Consider the following 20449-nt stretch of genomic DNA (forward strand, 5'->3'; position numbering starts at 1 on the left):
GTACCGCAACACCTGTCCACACTAGCAACTATACCAGTACTGTAGCGGTATAACTGTATCGGTACGAAACCCACAAATGTATGGGTTTCGTACCGGTACAGTATTGGTACTGTAGCGTTTCGCTGTAGTGTGGACAGATGAAGCGGCTCTGTATCGATACAAATATAATGCGCAAGCGCAATGAACCATTCCTACGTCTTCCGGGTTATTCATACAATACAATATGCCCGTGCTTTCCAGCGGTAGATAAAACGTCAAAATGGCTCAAAATGACCGTGGAGCTACATGGAGCAAAGAAAGGGGGGAGAGAGGGAGGGAGGGGGAAAGAGGGAGGAAGAAAGGAGGAAGAGGGGAAAAGGGAGGGGAAGAGAAGGAAAGAGGGAGAAAGGGAGGGGGGAGAAAGGGAGATTCGTTTTCTTTGTTTCTTTCTCAACTACCTTGCGCGTTTTATACGATTCGACTGAATAAATGACCACCAGAAATACAGACTGTACATTGACAACAAAAAGCACACACATTGTTTCATCCGCCATATTCTCGGAAGGAAGTTACTCGGTAACCACGGAAACATTTCGCGCACGCGCATTTCAACTTCCGTGAAAGAAAACCGCAAACATTTCTCGCTAGTGTGGACAGATGCATTAAACTGTACCGTTATACTTTGTATCGATACAGTTATACCACTTTCGTACCGGTATAAGTGTGAACACAGCATAAAAGAGGTCATTGTTGAAGAATGGAAAAAGATTGATGTTGCAAAATGTCGCCGACTTGTTCATTCCATGCCCAGAAGACTTGGTGCTGTCATTAAAAATCATGGAGGCTATACAAAGTACTAAATGTAGTAGTTTTTGTTGTGGGGTGTACTCATTTTTGCACCACCTAATTTGAGTAAAACTGAAAAATGTGTAATCCAAGTTAATTATTACCCTTACTTTCACGTTACAAGTTAAACAGATGTTATATTAAACTTCGTCTTGTCAACACTTTGGAAATTGTTTGTGTTCATTGAGATATTGATTAAAATGTTACTTTTCAAAGGGGGTGTACTCATTTACACTGAGCACTGTATATATAATATTTATCATCATCTGTGGATCATGTAAAAATATTTTGCAGTGTGAAGTCTCTTGTCTGACCCACTTTCCTTTGTGTCCACTGCCAAATAATGTATTTTTTAAATTACCTAAGTTAGATGAATCATAAAACTTGTCACCTTAGGCCCTGTTTACATTATTTCGAATCAGCGGATCATCAGATTAACGTTTTTAAAACGACTAGCGTGCACACAGCAACGCCAATACACGATTCGCGTGCACACAGCAACGCCAGTACACGGATACGCTAATCACATGACTAATTAGACGGCACGTAAGTTGAAATGTGTAAATAAACTTCAGTGCGGCTCAGCGGCTGCGCTCCAAATCACTCCGCCCTGAACAGCGAGTGCCCTCTGGAGGGTGCACACTCCCCGGCCCTGCGCAGCTCACAGAGCGCGCGAGTGAAGCGCACGAGCAGTGATTCGGTACTGAGCTGCTGTGTGTGTGATCCCAGTGCATATCGGGCATGCGCAAGTCACTCACCACTTGCAAGTGGAAGGATGGCAAGCCTAAAGACAATCATAACTACACAATGGGCAGTATTTGCATCTTACCATGAACAACATTAAGAATGACAAAGCAAAGCATTATATTCATACTTTTATACTCTTTAATGAAAAACAAAAAGGTGATACAAGGCGGAAACAATAGCAGGAAGTGAAATCCGCGCAGTTTTTCAGCAGTCGCGTCACATGACCAACGTGGCATGACCAATGCCAGCGAATCAGGAAGGTGGATGTCACAGTGACATTGTCCAATGACGACGTCAGCTAGAGCTCAGCACTGTGTTTCCTCGTTTCTCAATGTTTACACAGCAACGGTTCAAATACGAACTGGGCTGAATACGTGGGCCCTGGCGGATTCAAGTTGTTCCGCCTGTGGAGTCGTTTTCCGGCGTTTTAATGTGCACGGACAGTGCATCTGCGAAGAAAACGAGACAGATACGGTCTAATGTAAACACCACCTTACTCAGTCACACTGGAGTCGAAGTGCTGAGCACCCACTTAAGCATTTGCAAAAGACTATTCACATGGTAATGGGATGATGATTACTTTCACTCTTTTTCGGTTTTGATTGGTTTCTCTTCACGGTGGGAACGCCCACCGTAAACAGGATAAAGTATGTCAGCCATAGTTTAGGCTACCTGTTTGTGTTAAAGGTTCATTTATTAGCACTCTCAAAGCAAACCACACAGGCATGTGTCTTATGTAAGTACAGTGTATAGCTGTGTGTGTCATGCCACTGACTGTCTGAGGCCCTGTCCACACGGCAACGGATTCAGGTGAATCTGATAAAATTGTTTATCGTTTCGGCCTGGCGTCCACACGGCACCGGCATTTTGGGTGCCCCAAAACGAAATCTTTTGAGAACAGGTTCCAGAGTGGAAAAATCTGGCAACGGCGCTGTTGCGAAGTCGTCTGGATGAGTAGAACGGATTTGTTTACGATGATGTCACAACCACATGACTGTCAGTGCTTCACGCCGGGTAGAAGTGTAACGAACTCGATGCGAGTTGTCAACAAATCCTATAACTTGGTTCATGAAACGCGCTTACAAAATATTTTCACTGTGAATAGTTATTGTGTAATGGTGCAAAGTGAGAGAGAGAGAGAGAGTGAGTGAGAGAATAGCCCTTAGGGCAGAGTCTTTAGTCCAAACACTTCGGAAGTACTGAGTATAACCAAACCGCGCACCGCCCGTGCGCTTTCCAAAAACAAAAACAATCCCGCCAGCAAAAATAGGAAAAAAAAAGGAGCGATCTCACCTCTTCAGATGTTGGTTTAAGTCCGACAATACATTCCTCAAAAAGGGTGTAGAAGAACAAAGTAATCCATCAACGTGTAGCATTCAATTTATTCTGGACCATTAAAGAATTCTGGAGGATATCAGAATGTTGGCGTACCGGCTTCCATCTACCCCCATTCATTCCTCTTTCCGCGTCTTTCGTTTTACGCTACTTATTAATAATCAAAACTTTATGTGGCTAATGCTACAGAAGAAGGGGTTTATGCGCATGCGTCTACTTATTCTATTGTTCTGGTGTCTCCGATGGGACCGTCTTACAGCGCACGTAGAGGTGTGGCATGTGTATTGCATCGTTTTCAGCAAGCATTGCGTTGCAATATGTACCTGATATTTTACTGATCATGTGGACGCGATATTTAAAAAAAAAAAAAAATCTCGTTGCCGTTGTCGTGTGGATGTAGCCTGAGTGGGTCTGTTACATGCAGGAATGCCAGGAGTCTGAGATTATCTGTCATCTGTGTACTACAGGATTTCATGCACTCAGATTCTCCTTTTCTTCTTCTTTCAGCTTTGTCTTCTGTGTAAAATGAGCATCAAAAGCAGTTCTTCCTTGCTGTCACTGTCAGCCACTGTGTGCTGCTGAGTGTGCTGGGTGCGCACACAAACAGCATACAACCACTACATTTTTCTGCAAAAACCAACAACCGATAGTCAGGATTATAGTTGTGGTGTGACTGCTCCAGATTGAAACTAAATTCAGGTATAGGTATAGTTGTAGTTACAGGTATAGTTATGTGTTGTGAGACCGGGGCATTAGACAATGTTCTTTTCAGTTTATTTATGTGATCATCATGTGCACCTCCCATTCCTGGAATTCTTTGTACAGATTGGGATATACATGCATTAAATGTTTCATCGGATTAATATATATTGCCTCCTCCAGCCACACATGACTTGAGGCACTGTTTGCACACACACACACACACACACACACACACACACACACACACACACACACACACACAGATCAGCCATGACATTAAAGCCACTGATGGGTGAAATGAATAACCTTTATCTCATTACAAGTGGGATATGTTAGGTAGCAAGTGAACAGTCAGTTCTTGAAGCCCATGTGTTGGAAGCAGGAAAAATTAGCAAGTGTAATGATGTGAGCGACTTTGCCATGGGACAAATTGTGATGGCTAGTTGACTGGGTGAGAACATCTCCTCCAAAACAGTAGATCTTGTGGGGTGTTCTCAGAATGCAGTCGCTAACACTTACCATAAGTGGTGAAAGAAAGGACAAGTGGTGAACTGGTGTCACGAGTGCCCAAGGCTCATTGCTGCACTTGGGGAGTGAAAGGTATCCCATCTGCTCTGATTCCACAGAAGAGCTACTGTCGTGCAAAGTACTGAAAAAGTTCATGCTGGCTATGATAGAAAGGTGTCAGAACACAGTGCATCACACCTTGCTGTCTATGGAGCTGTCTAACTGCAGACCGGTCAGTGGACACGTGAACATCAGAACTGCACCATGGAGCAATAGAATAAGGTAGCCTAGTCTGATGAATCACGGTTTCTTTTACATCATGTGGACAGCCGTACAGTGTCTTGCAAAAGTATTCATCCCCTTTGTTGTTTGTCGTGTTTTGTCACATTACAAGCTGGAATTAAAATGGATTTTTGGGGGGTTAGCATAATTTAATTTACACAACATGCCTACCACTTGAAAAATACAAATTGTTCTTTTATATAAACAATAATTAAGATGAGAAAAACAGAAATCTGGAGTGTGCATAGGTATTCACCCCCCAAAGTCAATACTTTGTAGAGTCACCTTTTGCTACAATTACAGCTGCAAGTCTCTTGGGGTATGTCTGTATTAGCTTAGCATATCTAGCCACTGGGATTTTTGCCCATTCTTCAAGGCAAAACTCCTTCAAGTTAGATGGATTGCATTGGTGTACAGCAATCTTCAAGTTCTGCCACAGATTCTCAATTGGATTGAGGTCTGGGCTTTGACTAGGCCATTCCAGGACATTTATACATTTCCCTTTAAACCACTCCAGTGTAGCTTTAGCAATATGTTTTGGATCATTGTCCTGCTGGAACATGAACCTTCGTCCCAGTCTCACACGTCTGGCTGACACAAACAGGTTTTCCTCCAGAATTGCCCTGGATTTAGTGCCATCCATCTTTCCTTCAGTCCTGACCAGCTTTCCTGTCCCTGCAGATGAAAAATATCCCCACAGCATGATACTGCCATCACCATACTTCACTGTTGGGATGGTGTTCTCAGGGTGTTGGGTTTGCGCCACATATGGCATTTCCCATGATGGTCAAAAAGGATCAATTTTAGTCTCATTTGACCAGAGAATCTTCTTCCATGTGTTTGGGGAGTCTGCCACATGCTGTTGGGCAAACCCCAAACGTGTTTTCTTAAAGTGCATATCCTGGACCAATTTCCTTATTTTTTAATTTATTTTATTTTATTTATTTATTTATTTATTTTATCTCCGCCAAGGAGGTTATGTTTCGGTAGCGTTGGTTTGGTTTGTTTGTTTGTTGGTTTGTCTGTTAGCAACATTACGGAAAAAGTTATGAACGGATTGCTCTGAAATTTTTTCCAGAGGTGTGACTGGGCACAAGTCACAATCCATTAAATTTTGGCGGTGATCCGGATCAGCTCCTGGATCCCAGATTTTTTAAAAGGATTCTTGGCGGGGGTCTGCGCTCTCCGAGTGCTTTTCTAGGGTTTTTTTTTTTTTTAAATATGAAAGTATGTCCCTTTACACACTCATCCAGAAGGGTAATTTTGCACAAGGCCATCTGTCTACAGCAGAAAACAAAATATAAAATAGCAAAACGCATCTGGAAAAATCCCTAGGGAGTCTGGAGCCAGATTCGTGACGTCACCTGTGGAAGCGCCAGCAGGCTGCGAGAGTTTGCACGGTTTCAGTGCACAGTCTATGTAGACCAAGTTTAGCTGCTAGCGATTTTGCATTGAAATATGGAACTGTCACCTGAGTGCAATGTTACTTCACCTTTGGATGAAGAATATAATGAGATGTCAGAATTGGGGCTTCATCTGTTTGGATTTGATGATGATTCAAGTAGTGAAGACAATGGAGGCAACACGGTTGTTTTCTCATAAACAAACCAGCGCTGACGTAGGATTCAGAAGGAGGCGTCCCGCACGTGACATCACGAAAATCAATGTTTGCCAGGAAATCCAAATGCCAAGTTTGTTCAGAGGCAGACGAATTCACCTCAAATGGCTTGATTTCAACTGCATTTTTCTGGTATTGCGCAAGGTAAAAAAAAAATTGCACAAAATGCAAAATGTGACAGATATTTGACCAAACTTTAATATAAAATAGGAGAATTACATTGATCTTGCTCCTTAATTTACCAGTGATATGCACTTTAAGCAATTGTTTTTTGTTTTTTTCTGGCCACTCTTCCATAAAACTCTGCTCTGTGGAGTGTATGACTTAAAGTGGTCCTCTGGACAGATACTCCCATCTCCGCTGTGAATCTTTGCAGCTCCTTCAGTGTTATTGTTGGTGTCTTTGTTGCATCTCTGATTAATGCCCTCCTTGCTTGGTCTGAGAGTTTTGGTGGGCGGCCTTCTCTTGTCAGGTTTGTAGTGGTGCCATGTTCTTTCCATTTTGCTGTAATTGATTTAATGGTGCTCCCTGGGATATTCAAAGTTTGGGATATTTTTTATAACCCAACCCTGATCTATATTTCTCCATAACTTTGTCTCTGACCTGTTTGGAGTGTTCCTTGGTTCTCATGTTGCTTGCTTAGTAGTGTTGCAGTGTTGGGGTCCTTCCAGAACAGGTTGATTTGGTCCAGACATCATGTGACAGATCATGTGACACTTTGATTGCATACAGGTGGATCTTATTCAACTTCAATGTGACTTATGAAGTGAATTGGTTGGACCAGCTCTTATTTAGGAGTTTCATACAAAAGGGGGTGAATACTTATGCACACTCCGGATTTCTGTTTTTTCATCTTATTGTTCGTGTCACAATAAAACAATTCGCACCTTTAACGTGTTGTGTAAATCAAATGGTGCTAACCCTCCAAAAATCCATTTTAGTTACATCTTGTAATGCGACAAAACAGGACAAACACCAAGGGGATGAATACTTTTGCAAGACACTGTACATTGTTACATTAATGGTATTTAGCAAGCACTCTTGTACAGAGTGACATACAACGTACCCTGAGCAGTTGGGGTTTAGGTGCTCAAGGGCACTTCAGCCATTCCTGCTGGTCCAGGGAATTGAACCGGTGAACTTTTCATCCCAAAGTTGCTTCGCTAACCTATCCATTGCTAACTGTTTTGCTAACCGTGCATGTCACTTACCTGGGGAAGGGGTGGCACCAGGTAAAGGTGTGATGCTCTGGGTAATGCTCTGCTGAGAAACTTTGGGTCCTGGCATTTATGTGGATGTTACTTTGACATGTACCACCCAACTAGACATTGTTGCATAGTACACTCCTTTATGCCAACAGTGTTCCCTAATGGCAGTGGCCTCTTTCAGCGGTATAATCTTTGGGCGGCACGGTGGTGTAAGTAGTTGGCATGGTCACCTCACAGCAAGAAGGTTCCGGGTTTGAACCCAGCAGCCGGTGAGGGCCTTTCTGTGTGGAGTTTGCATGTTCTCCCCGTGTCTGTGTGGGTTTCCTCCGGGTGCTCCGGTTTCCCCCGCAGTTCAAAGACATGCAATTAGGTTAATATGGGACGGCCTTGGACTGAGGTGCCCTTGAGTGAGGCACCTAACTCCCAACTGCTCCCTGGGCACTGTTAGCATGGCTGCCCACTGCTTTGGGTATGTGTGTGTGCTCATTGCTCACGTGTGTGCATGTGTGTTCACTGCTTCAGATGGGTTAAATGCAGAGAGGAAATTTCACAAGTGTGTGATGAATAAAGTTGTGCTTCCTTTCTTTTTCTATAATGTACCCTGCAACAATGGTTTGAGGAACAGCTCAAGGTGTTGACATGGCCTTCAAATTCCTGAGACCTCAAACCGATTGAGCATCTGTGGGATGTGGTGGACAAACAGGTCTGATCCATGGAGGCCCCACCCCGCAATTTACAGGACTCGAAGGATCTGTTGCTCATGACTTTGTGCCAGGTACCACAGTGCACCTTCTGAAGTCTTGTAGCATCTGTGCATCAACAGCTCAGAGCTGTTTTGGTGGCACAAGTGGGCTGACGTAACAGTTCAAAAGCCAAGGTATGGGATTGTCAGTGCCCTTTGCAAAAGTAACTTACACTTATATGATGGCAGCATTAATGCAGAAAAGTACATTGATATTTTGAAGCAGCGTATTCTGCCTTCAAGGTGATGGTCTTTTCCAGGAATGTTTCAACAAGACAATGCAAAACCACATTCTTCATTCATTATAAAGCCATGGCTGTGGAAGGAGAAGGTGCCTATCCCCTCTGTCCCCAATAGAGAACGTGTGGCAAGTGTTGAAATGAAAAATGACGAGAGTTCAACCTATCATTCCAAATTTTGCTGATTTGGGGTTGTGCACACAGGGTCAAAAATTTACATATGCCCACTTAGATTATTCATTCAGTGGTGATGAAAGTTCAAAGATGTCTTTTTAACTTGACAAAGTCTCTTAGCTTCATGTTAGTGAGCATGGTTGACTAAAGCCGGTAGCTTCAATGTGCCAACATAAAAAGGGTTTGTTTGACAACTCTCATTGGATTGATCTACACACACATTACAATGGGAAAGTCCAAGGAGCTCAATGCAAATCTGCGAAAGAGAATCCTAGATTTACACAATACCGGAATGTCTCTTGGGCCATTTCTAAACATCTGCAGATTCCAAGCTCATCTAATCAAACAATTTTATGTAACCTCCAATTTATGGAGAGATGTAGCCACTTTGCAGGAAGAAGACCCAAACTGTTACCCTCAGCTGAGAGGAAATTCGTTTTGGATTGTCAGTAACAACCCAGGAACCACCAAAGCACAGGCCTGCTAAGAACTGGAAGCTGCTGGAATACGGTCTACAGTTAAATGAGTTTTACATCGCTGTGGACTGAGAGGCTGGTGTCCAAGAAAGAAGCTCCTGCTCAAAAATTGACCCCTTCAAGCTCCTCTAAAGTTTGCAACTGACCACATTGACACCAGAAAAAGCCTTCTGAAGGAAAAGTTTTATGGTCAAATGAGACAAAGATTGAATTGTTTGTGCACAATGACCAGAGATACAGAAGAACACTGTCCTGATTGTTAGGCATGGTGGTAGTAGAATCATGTGCTGGGGCAGTTTTGATGCCAGTAGAACTGGTGCATTGCACAAAGTGGATGGAATAATGCAGAAAGACAACTATGTACTTCAGACTTATTCAGCACAAACCTGAAACCATCAAACACTTGGATGTAATTGGGTGTTCCAACAGGAAAATGACCTCAAAGCTGGTTGTGAAATGGATAAAGCAGGCTAACATTATGCTTAAAACAAGCCCTGACATCAACCTTATCAAAAATATGTGGGCTGTGCTTAAAAGTGGGGTCTGTGCCAGGAAACGCAAATTTAATTGAACTTTACCAATTCTGCCAAGAAGCGTGGACAGAGATCCAAACAAAATTCTGCCAGAAGCTTGTTGATGCCTACCAACAGGTGTCTAGTCAAGGTGAAACCTGCTAAAGCGGGCCTAGAAATTCATATATTTTTTCACCAGCCAGCCAGACTAGTTACCTTCCAAAGTAACTAGCCAAACAGAATCAACTAGCCAAAATTTGTTCATGTATGAATTTTACTTCTGTCAAAAATAACGCAAAAGAGAGTAGTTACCATTGTTCATGACTAATGTGCATTTATTTCAAGACCCGAGTATTTTGATACTGTTGTTAAATACATAAATGAGAACAACACAGAGCACCATAATATAATATCAACAAATAATAATATATTGGAAAACTTGGCAACTTGGTGTATGAGTATTGAAAACAAATATACTTACTATCATGACTATAGCACCCAAAATATGTCCAACATGCTTTCTGTATTTAACCATTTATGAGGGAGAAAGCATTAGGAGCTTCATATTGACTAGGAATCAACTTGGAAAAAAAATTAATTATTCCATAAAAATCAAATCGCAGCCAAGGCCTACCCTGCTCCCGCGTTTGCTTATAAGTCCTTTGTCATTTCTCCTTCTCGTACGCTTTATCGGCGGCCTTTTTCTCCTCTTCAGACTGAGGTCACTTTGTCCCCGTCTCTGGCGGTTTCTGTACACCTTTCAGAAAATTCCACATCGCAACGTAGCTTTGGCAGATGTAGATGTAAACAACAACAAAAACACGTTTAAATGGGCAATAACGTGGCCACATCTGTTGAATTTGATAACGTGATTACCGCGATATTCAACGAGATGCGTTATATGCATGCGCAGTAGTGAAAAAACCGACAGCCTGACTTGTACACGATGTGATTCGGAATTCTTCGGTATTTTCCATCCTGCCGATAAACACATCAATTAACACAGACACGGCACACGCTTAATATGTGGCGGCTTTAGTTGACGGTGTGTCTGAATTAGGGCTATGCAGTATTGGGGAAAAAAATGAATATCCCGATTACATTTTCTCCATTTCACGATATACGATGTATTGAAATCTCCTCTAAAGGACCCCATGAAATCTAACTTTTTTTACTCTGTACTGTTTTCACTACAATCTCTGCAGATTAAATAACATTCTTGGTTAACTTTAGAGGTGGGTTTCAACAACACATTTTACATTTTCATGTTCATGATTAATCACAATTGAGTTTAAATAAGACTATTTTTATTCAACAAAGATGTAGCACAAACTGAAAAAACAATCTTGAAAATTGCAACAAAGGGGCAATACAATACAGAGCTGCTCAGAGCTCAAATCAATAAAGTGCAAGCTCAACACTGAGAAAGACATTTAGCCTAAATAAGAAAAGTGCTCTTTCATTAAATTACTTTAAAAAATAGAGGTAGCTCTCCAAGCTATTAACCTGACTACTGAGAACCACTGGAACATTCACAATAGAGAGAGAGAGATTGAGGGAGAGAAGAGGGAGATCTGCAAAACATAATTTTTCTCTTTGCACACTTTTGAACTGAATGTTTTCTGGCTCTGCCTCTCAGATGTGTATAATTCCGGTATTGCCTTCTCTGTAAAATGTCTGCGACCAGGCAACTCATATTTGGGATCAAGTGTGTTTTTAGTAATTTTTGGAAACCTGGTTTTTCCACTATACTAATTGGGATCATGTCTTCGGCAATGACGTTAGTGATTGCATCCGTTATAGCTCTCCATCTCTGATTCGTTTTCTCATATGGGGTGGCTTTGGAGAACGGGGCCGCTATGGTCATTTGTTTAGCTTGTGTGTGTGTGTGTGGGGGGGGTTAGCTCATGGGCAAGTAGTTCGGAGTTTAAGAGACTCTTCATACTCTACCGGGTGAGTTTTCAGGTGATGGAACATATTTGTAGTGCTGCTGCCTTTCGTGATGACAGGTTTTTTTTTGCACACTTTACAAATTGGTATTTGCTGTTCCACGTCCTCCTCGCGATATCCAAAAAAATGCCAGATGACTGACCCCTTACTAGTTCTTTTAGGAACCAATTCGTCCGCTTCCATTTTTAATTTGTCACTGAAATTGACAGAGCTTACACAGTAGCCTATGCAACACCAGCGATTACACGAACTGAGTCAGCACTGTAAACTGAAACTAGAAAATCTTCCCGCAAGTTCCTTTCAGCACCTAGATGTCGCCCGGGATTGGTTGGCGAGTGTGTGGTGTTGTTTTTTTTTTTATTTTTAAACCCTTAGGCAGCCTCTCACGTTACTGCCTGAGGGACAGGGAGAAAACCACCGGAAAATGTTTCAAACAAACGCAACAAACATGAAACAAACGCAAGTCGGCAGATGACCATAAAATATTCAATAGTTACGATATAATAATTTTATGTATCTCTCTCGCAGTTTTCAGAGCTATATTGAGTATATTCGATATATCGCACAGCCCTAGTCTGAATCTTCGCTTCATATATATTTTTTTATTTTCAACTAGCCAGCCGGGCTGGCTAGTGACAGGAATTACCCGCCAAATGACAAATTAAGTTGCCTTGGGCGACCGGACCACCGCGAATTTCGAGCCGTGTAAGGGACATTTAACCAAATGTTAGGTGGGCTTCATGGATAAAATGTCTGTCTCACTCACAGGGTTAACTAGTGAGTATGGGGCACCACATGCATCCAAATACAGCTAAATATGATATTTGTAGTTTCGCTAAAAATAAATAAGTTTGAGTGCAACTCTTCAATAGCTGCTGTTAAAATACAACAAAAACACAAGAAGGTATTGGGTATTTTCTGTGGCTTTATCTCAAATGACATTCTGCTGTGCATGAACAGTGATGATACAACACTGTGTAAATGAATAAAAATGAATCTCAAACAGTAAACTGTTTTGTTACCACTTCAGTCCAACGCTTAAAGCACTTTTAAATAGACTATGAAATGCATTGCCAGACATTGACTGTGACATTACTGAAAATAGAAATGTGATCCAGCCAAGAACATGGAGATGGTACTGTGACAATTATCTTACTACATTTTATTAATTGATCGGAGCAATTTTTAGCACCACTTATTTCCCAGTTAGGCTCATATACGAAGTACAAAGCAAGATGCAACTAAATTCATAACAGGTATTTAGAGATGGCATGATGGTAGAAAAAGCAGCAAAATGCAGAGTCACAGCTAACTATAACCAAGTTTTCAGTCTGCAAGTTTCTCTTGGCAAGTAATGTAAAACATTAGAGGGTTGGCAGCAGTTTGCATTAAGACTGTGTCCATGTGCAAATTTGGTGGTGTATCATTTGATATGGCACTCTCTTGCTGTAAAACAGGTTAAATGTATGGGATTATAAAACAGGATGTATCCAATCAAATACAAATCTAGCTTTCTTTCCCAACACAGATACCCAGTGCTGGACATCCGTAGTTGCTATTTAGTGTTCCTGAGAAGGATATTCCTGTGTCTTTGTTTAGGTGATATACCAGCCCATTCCTGAAAAGGAACAGGTGTCCAAACTGGAAAAGCTGGACCCAAGGCCATATCTGCGTGTGCTCCAGGGCATTGACCAGCGCTATCCTCCTGAGGAGCGGGGCGATCTGCTGGTTTTCCTTAGTGGTATAGCTGAAATCTCCACCATCATGGAGGCATGCCAAACCTATGCTGCACACACCGGTCGCTGGATTATACTGCCTTTGCATAGCACCTTGTCACTGGAACAACAGAATAAGGTAAAACACAGGGAATAAGGTTGAGGGAAGTAGTGTCATTCAAGCTGTCTTTGTGCTGGAGGGTTTTCTGATAAAGACCATAATATATCTCAATAAAGGAAAGAGAGCAAATGTTTTGAGTTTTACTTTAGTTGAAGGTTCATTGACTCTCTTTTAATTTTTAGTAGAGGCTATTAAGCAGTGTCCGTTTTATAGTCCTGATTTCTTTAAGGTTATGTCATGCCATAATCAAATATACCATGCACTGAGAGGCTCCGGTTAAAATTATGTATTCTCTGAGGTGACCAGCATAGCATTATTTTACGAGTGGCACAGCACTGAAGAAAATAGTAATTTGCCAAACATCGACGAGCATCCATAATTTCAACCCGAGCCTCTCAGTGCATGGTATATTTGATTTATTTCCCTCATCAAAAAATTCTAAACTAAAAGGGTTAACGTTTGTCTGAGGTTGAATCTCGGCATAACCTCGCTGGAGGCAGCCATGTTTATTGTTTACGTCAGCGCAACCTTCGACCTGCACATGTGCAATGTACCATGCTATTGCCTTTTTTTTTTAACTGTTTAATTAATTGATTGATTTAATTTTTACTATGCTGTTGCCTGCCTCGCCAGGCATGATCATAATATAGATCTACACACACAGAAATGCCCGCAGAGCCACAGCTGTGATTCGAGTCGGTTGCTACACCATTATTTTTGGTATTTGAAAAAGAGACCAAGAAGTACATAAAAACAATTACTGACTCTCAAAATCAGAAAGCTATTAAAACTATTGATTTGTTTCATTATTTTAATGTGTTAAGTTGAAAATCCCCCTGGCTGAAATGTTAATTTTTTTTTTCAATTGTATTAATGACTTCTGTTTTTGTTTGTCTTTCTTGGGGAGGGGACTCAAGTCGGACATATAGCTTGAAATTGTGACGTCACTTCATGGTATATTCAGGATATACCATGATTTGACTCTCACCATGTCCATTTTATGTACTACTCAGCCACATTTAAAGTTGGATCTCTAAATTACCCCTAGGTATGAGTGTGTGTTAGGGTGCATCAGTTGCCCCCTAAAAATGAAAAGTTCCTCCGATCATGATGCATTTTTGTTTTTATGTTCCTTTTGGTAAGAAAACACACTGGGTGAAATATTTTGACAAAATTCAAAAGTTTAATGGTGGCACCAGGAGCTCAAAGTTATGGAAAAAGCTGCTATTTTATGACTTTTATGACAAAATTTCGATCACTTTTCATGAAACATTATGGCACCTTATAGAGTATACCAAATATCTTAGATACACATTTTTAGTACATATTCTAAATATATTATCAAGCACAGTTTGAGTTTTAGCTGTTCATTGAATCATTGTTCAACTACTTTTAAACAATACAAATGTATTATGAGTCACATTAATGCTTCTCAATCCCTTGCAAAGGTTCTTAACATGATCTCTGGGTCACAAGAAATCAATAAATGGAGTCCAACATTGTGATTCAAACCTTACGCGAAAACATAAAATAAGCGTGTTTTGGCAAAAAATGAACCTCATGGTGCCACCATTAGACTTTTGAATATGGTCAAAAAATTTTACAGGATGTCTTTATTGGTGAAAAGGAACACCCAAACAAAAATGCATCAGATTTTATGAAAGTGAGGGCAACTGATGCACCCTAGTGTGTGTGTGTGTGTGTGTGTGCGTGCGCATGCATGGTTCCCTCTGATGGATTGCCATACAAATCCAGGATGTATTCTCAACTCATGCCCAGTGTTTCTGGGATATCCTGTGGATTCACTGTGACACTGAACAGGATAAAGCGGTTACTGAAGATTAATGAATTACTGAACCTTTGTTCCCAAGGTCTTTGACATTGCTCCCCCAGGGTTGAGGAAATGCATCATTGCTACCAACATAGCTGAAACCTCAGTCACCATTGATGGGGTGCGCTTTGTCGTCGATTCAGGTACATTAACTCGGCTAAAGAAAATGACATGCTTCAGTTTTACCATTGCTAGACTGTAATGTTGTCTTCTGTACATTGACATCCTAAATATATTTCCTAGTCTGAGTTTGACCTTGTCCATGTAATCTGTAGGCAAAGTAAAGGAAATGACTTTTGACCCAAAGACCAAGATGCAGAGACTTCAGGAGTTCTGGATTAGTCAAGCCAGTTCCGAGCAGAGGAAAGGTCGTGCAGGTCGAACAGGGCCAGGAGTTTGCTACCGACTCTATGCTGAGTCAGACTATGAGGGCTTTGCCCCTTACTCTGTCCCGGAGATCCATCGAGTGGCTCTAGACTTGTTAGTGCTACAGGTACAAGTTCTCTCATGTCTCTTCTCTCAACTCAACCCAGCTCAATCCACTCAATCAAATTTATTTAAATTTTACGAGTAGTAATAGATTGATCATAACAAAAAGCATGACCCTACACTGCAACAGTGGTATAGCAAGACCAGGGTTGGACTTATGTGGTGGGGGCTCCTGGGCTTGAACTGTTGTCAGGGCCATATACACACTATGATGCAAATTGATAACTGCTCCAATCAGAAAAAAAGCAAGGCTGCTATAACAAGAAATAGCATAGAGAAAGAGACAATAGAACCTCAACATACATTTAACTAAAGCACAGAAACTATCCCATTGTCAAAATCTCCGCCAAATATGACTGATGTACAATTCAGCAAATCAAAGCACCTAAGCACAGGCGGCACGGTGGTGTAGTGGTTAGCATGGTCACCTCACAGCAAGAAGGTTCTGGGTTCAAGCCCAGTGGTAGACGGGCCTTTCTGTATGGAGTTTGCATGTTCTCCCTGTGTCTGCATGGGCTTCCTCCGGCTGCTCTGGTTTCACCCACAGTCCAAAGACACGTGGTTAGGTTAACATGGGGCAGCCATGGCCTGAAGGTTGGGCTGAAGTGCTCTTGAGCAAAGCACCTAACCCCCAACTGCTCCCTGTGTGCTGTAGCATAGCTGCCCACTGCTATGTGTGCATGCGCGCATGCTTATTGCTCACCCAGGAGCCCCCCCACATAAGTCTTGCTATACCTGGTCTTGCTATACCATTGTTGCTATGCCATTGTCAGTGCTTGAGTGTACGTGTAATAAATAATATGGCTTCTTGTCCTTTTGCTTCTTGCTTCTCCTTGCATGTGATCAAGCCAGTGGCAATATTTCTTTGAAAATATTTTGATTGCCAGACTGAAACCCCAAGTATTTATTTATAGGTTTTGATTTATGTGGAGGCCCTTTTTGCCCTGGGCTACAGCCAGGTTAGCTCATGTTTAATGTTGCATTTGAGGCCAAGTTGCAACTTGTAATACCCTGGTTACAACTGATAAGTCACTATAAACGTCCCAACTTCTCAACTACGCATTCCTTCCCTGTTTACCAAGTGAACTCAAATCAGCATGGCCACACACACACTGTAAACAGTGAAAAGTATCCTAACTCTACTTATAAATTAGGTTTTAGCAGTATTGGTTTTAGAGCAGTTAATATAGAGACACAATACCTGTGGTGTAAATATCGATGGTGTGCAATGCACCGGGGCACAGAGGCTGTCAGGGTCCCATGTAGTAAGTCAGAAACAACTTATTATTTACAAACATACAAACTTGTCTAGTAGGGTTGGGCGGTATCCAAATTTTGATACCTTTAAACCGTCTCTGTGTTTTCCCGGGGTATACGGTATTACCGAGAAAAAAATAATATTTTGTTTCGGCCTACTGTGTAACGTGCACCTATGCCTCAAATGTACTATTTAAAAGCAGCATAGCGAATTGTGTGCACTGTGGTATGGATTAAGCAGCAAAGCGAATTTTGTGCATTAAGTAGGGTTGCCACATCTGAGTTGTAAAAACCGGGACACATCGGTCGGCGGTCGCGCCTGCGCGCACGTACGAGCGCGGGGGTTGAGGGCTGCGGACACGCACATCTACGATGCCTTATGTGAATGTTCACGTTTAAAAATAAAACAGTTCAACTGGTGCAGTTAGGCGTTTAGTTAAAATTAATTTTGTCTTCTTAACCCTTAAATGGGCACTACCACAAATATTATTACAAAAAATAAGTTCATATAGGAATGATCTTATTTGGACGCCAATTTTTTTTTAAAACAAATATTTAATAGTAGGCTAACAGCCCTCTGAAGAGTCTCTCCTCCCATTCCGTTTCCAAATCAAAATAATACAAATATAATCAATATAATTTCTCTCAGTCTGCTTCGTTGTTGTTTTAGCCTTTTCTCTGGAGAACTGAACTTTAAAAGTTAGACTACCGTATCATACCAAATAGCCCTAATCCTTTGTTTTAATCACAAGAGAGAGGTGCTATGTTATTGGGACAACTGATTTATTCATTTCTCACGCCAGTGTTCAGGCATTCTTTTTTGATATATTTAATGATTTATTTAATGATTCATTTATTGATGAAATTGGCCCAGGCTTTAGAACCAGCCTTTATCAGAATCAGAACATAGGAAGTAGACAGCCAGCCTACTCGCGCACCGACCAAGGGAACTCTCACCTATTGTTTGGTATTACGGTATTCCAGTATCTTTGATTTCGCGCGGCCGCCGTTGTATTGACCACGATCACCTAGCAATGGCGACTGGCTGCGTGCGCAAACATTCGGTGAGGCCACACAAGTAGCTGCCTACAATATGCCCGCTTACGTGAAAACTATTAATATGTTAAGTGGCTGCGAGAAACATTAATGATTTGTGTTTATTTCAATGGGGATAATGTGAGGAAGTAAAAAACCGGGACAAAACGTGTCCCGGGAAGGTTATTCCATTTTCCTGGACATTTTCCATTTTCCACAAAAAACCGGGACAATCCCGGAAAAACCTGGACGTGTGGCAACACTAGCATTAAGAGATATTTCAAAGCATCACGCAACTCTTCCTTCATCTTGAAAATAGCATTCAACTGTCGTTTACATATGTCTGCGTTGAAACGCCATTTGCAGCACTATTTCACCTGCTCCATCAAAAAAAAGTACACGATGAGCAGGATCATACCCTTTCAAGCATGGGAAATAAAAAAAAGAAAAATAATCAACCAACACCCAAGTCCGTTTAGACTGCGCGATAAACCATATTCTTCAGCGCAAATGAGGCGAACCTAATTCAAATGCGCGGTAGCTGCACAAGGCAAAATCATATGGGCCCACGTCATGCCATGGCGGGGAAATTAATAATCAAATGGCCTTACCTTGCTTAAAACGTTGTCTTGATCACATAACTCCTTACAATTATTCCACTTAAATCCATACGGTTTAACACACCCAACAAAGATAGCAAGCGCATTGCTGATTCCCACCAGAAACCGAATAGTTTACGCTACGATGTTTTCTTCCGTTTCTTCAGTAGATGACATTTCAAACGTTTATTACCCACATCCCAAATGTCATACGTTATATTATTTTACCTTGTTGTTACTCATGTAACCTACTCAAAACACAACTCATTGGAGAGATCTCGTGGAAGTGGAGTACCCCAGGCTATGGTGTGCCTTAGGGGACATATTAGATTTTTCGTTTGGTTTGAAACCAAAATACTGCCACACTGCCGATGTTGTATTTTTTTTTGCCACTAACTCGTTATCTTGACTTGCCATCTTTCAACCGCGGTCTCAGTCTCTTTTTTTTTTTTTTTTTTAGATAGGACAGTATAGAGAGACAGGAAATGAGCGGGGGAGAGAGAGAGACGGGATCGGGAAATAACCTCGGGTCGGAATCGAACCCGGGTCCCCGGATTTATGGTACGGTGCCTTAGCCATCTGAGCCATGACACCCCCGGTCTCAGTCTCTTGCGAAGCTTTCTGTCAGACTCCAAAATGTCACGCAGGGTTGCCATGGTAACGACATAAACAACCCTGCACGCGATGAAAACTTCTTTAGGAAATTGATAGAATTAGTGAAAATACGATCACACAGTTATTCGGGATGATCTTCAATTTATTATTTTATAATATGACCTCATGTACTCCATATTTATTTAGATATTATATATTTTTTTAAAATGACGGTAATGAGACCGATACCGTTGGTACTTTTGGATACCTCGGGATACCTTCTTACCGTAATACCGCCCAACCCTATTGTCTAGTATGATATGATATACAGTGGGGCAAAAAAGTATTTAGTCAGTCACCAATTGTGCAAGTTCTCCCACTTAAAAAGATGAGAGAGGTCTGTAATTTTCATCATAGGTACACTTCAACTATGAGAGACAAAATATGAGAAAAAAATCCAGAAAATCACATTGTCTGATTTTTAAAGAATTTATGGTGGAAAATAAGTATTTGGTCAATAACAAAAGTTCATCTCAATACTTTGTTCATGCATGAAAATCCCTCATCTTTCGGCGAAATTCGCCGTTTTGAAACCAAAATGGGTGACCTACGTGAATCGTGTAGATCCGATGAGAAAAAAAAAATTGGGGGGGGGGGGGGAGTGTTTGATATTGACCCAAAGGGCAAGGAGGTCGCTTCGCACCCATAGACGGTTCGTGCCGGTTTGCGCCTCCTCCTCCTGCTTTGATATTGATGCCATAGCGACGAGTACATCTCGCTGCGAAGGGCAAGCAGCATCATTTCGCGCCTCTTCTCCTGCTGGCCAGAGCGTGCACACATCAGTCAGAGTGCAGACCAGACCGCTGGAAGCTGGATTGAGTCATCGGACTGAATTTCCTACTTTTTTCAAACTTTCCTGATTTGCCATCAAAACAAACAAAACTTCCGGCTTGATTACGTCAGCATTCGAAAGAGGGCGCACGCGTCTTTTGACAATCCCTGTGTCCGAAATTGCTCGCTACTCACTATAGAGGGATTTCACTGACGTCACCCTAAACCGGAAGTAAACAGACCCTGCGCCATTTTGGAAGACCAACAAACTCGTGATTAGGGGGAAATAACGGCAGCGGTATGTGAACCCACGAGAATAAAGTGGAGTGGCAAACGACTTAAACAAACAAATCTGAGCTGTTTTATTTATGATTTATTGGCCCAACAGTAGACTTGAAAGAAACCTGTGTGAGACTTGGCAAAAAACTGTGGATATAATGGATAAGTCTGTGCATGATCTGCGGACACTTTGAGGTAAGCAAACGCAAGAAATTCAGATTTAAAACATGCTAAATTGGCCCCAAGTTGATAACTGTATGAGGAGCAAACCTCCCAGACTTCTACAATTTAATAATAATAATTTAGGATGGTTTGGGGCTTGCTCTCCCTCCTATTATATAAATAAAGCATAGTTGTTGTGTAGGCATATATCATAAATAC

The 20449-nt window shown here is 41.6% G+C and overlaps 1 protein-coding gene across 1 annotated transcript in view; it reads left to right on the forward strand.

Moving 5' to 3' along the window:
• dhx34 (DEAH (Asp-Glu-Ala-His) box polypeptide 34) overlaps positions 1-20449 on the forward strand; it is a 156515-nt gene that overhangs the window by 44250 nt on the left and 91816 nt on the right. Inside the window, exons 3-5 of the mRNA XM_060923998.1 lie at positions 12917-13171; positions 15025-15127; positions 15260-15477. Coding sequence (XP_060779981.1) covers positions 12917-13171; positions 15025-15127; positions 15260-15477 — 576 coding nt within the window. The remainder of the gene's footprint in view (positions 1-12916; positions 13172-15024; positions 15128-15259; positions 15478-20449) is intronic.

Source organism: Neoarius graeffei, chromosome 6, assembly GCF_027579695.1.
Source record: "Neoarius graeffei isolate fNeoGra1 chromosome 6, fNeoGra1.pri, whole genome shotgun sequence".
Taxonomy (NCBI): domain Eukaryota; kingdom Metazoa; phylum Chordata; class Actinopteri; order Siluriformes; family Ariidae; genus Neoarius; species Neoarius graeffei.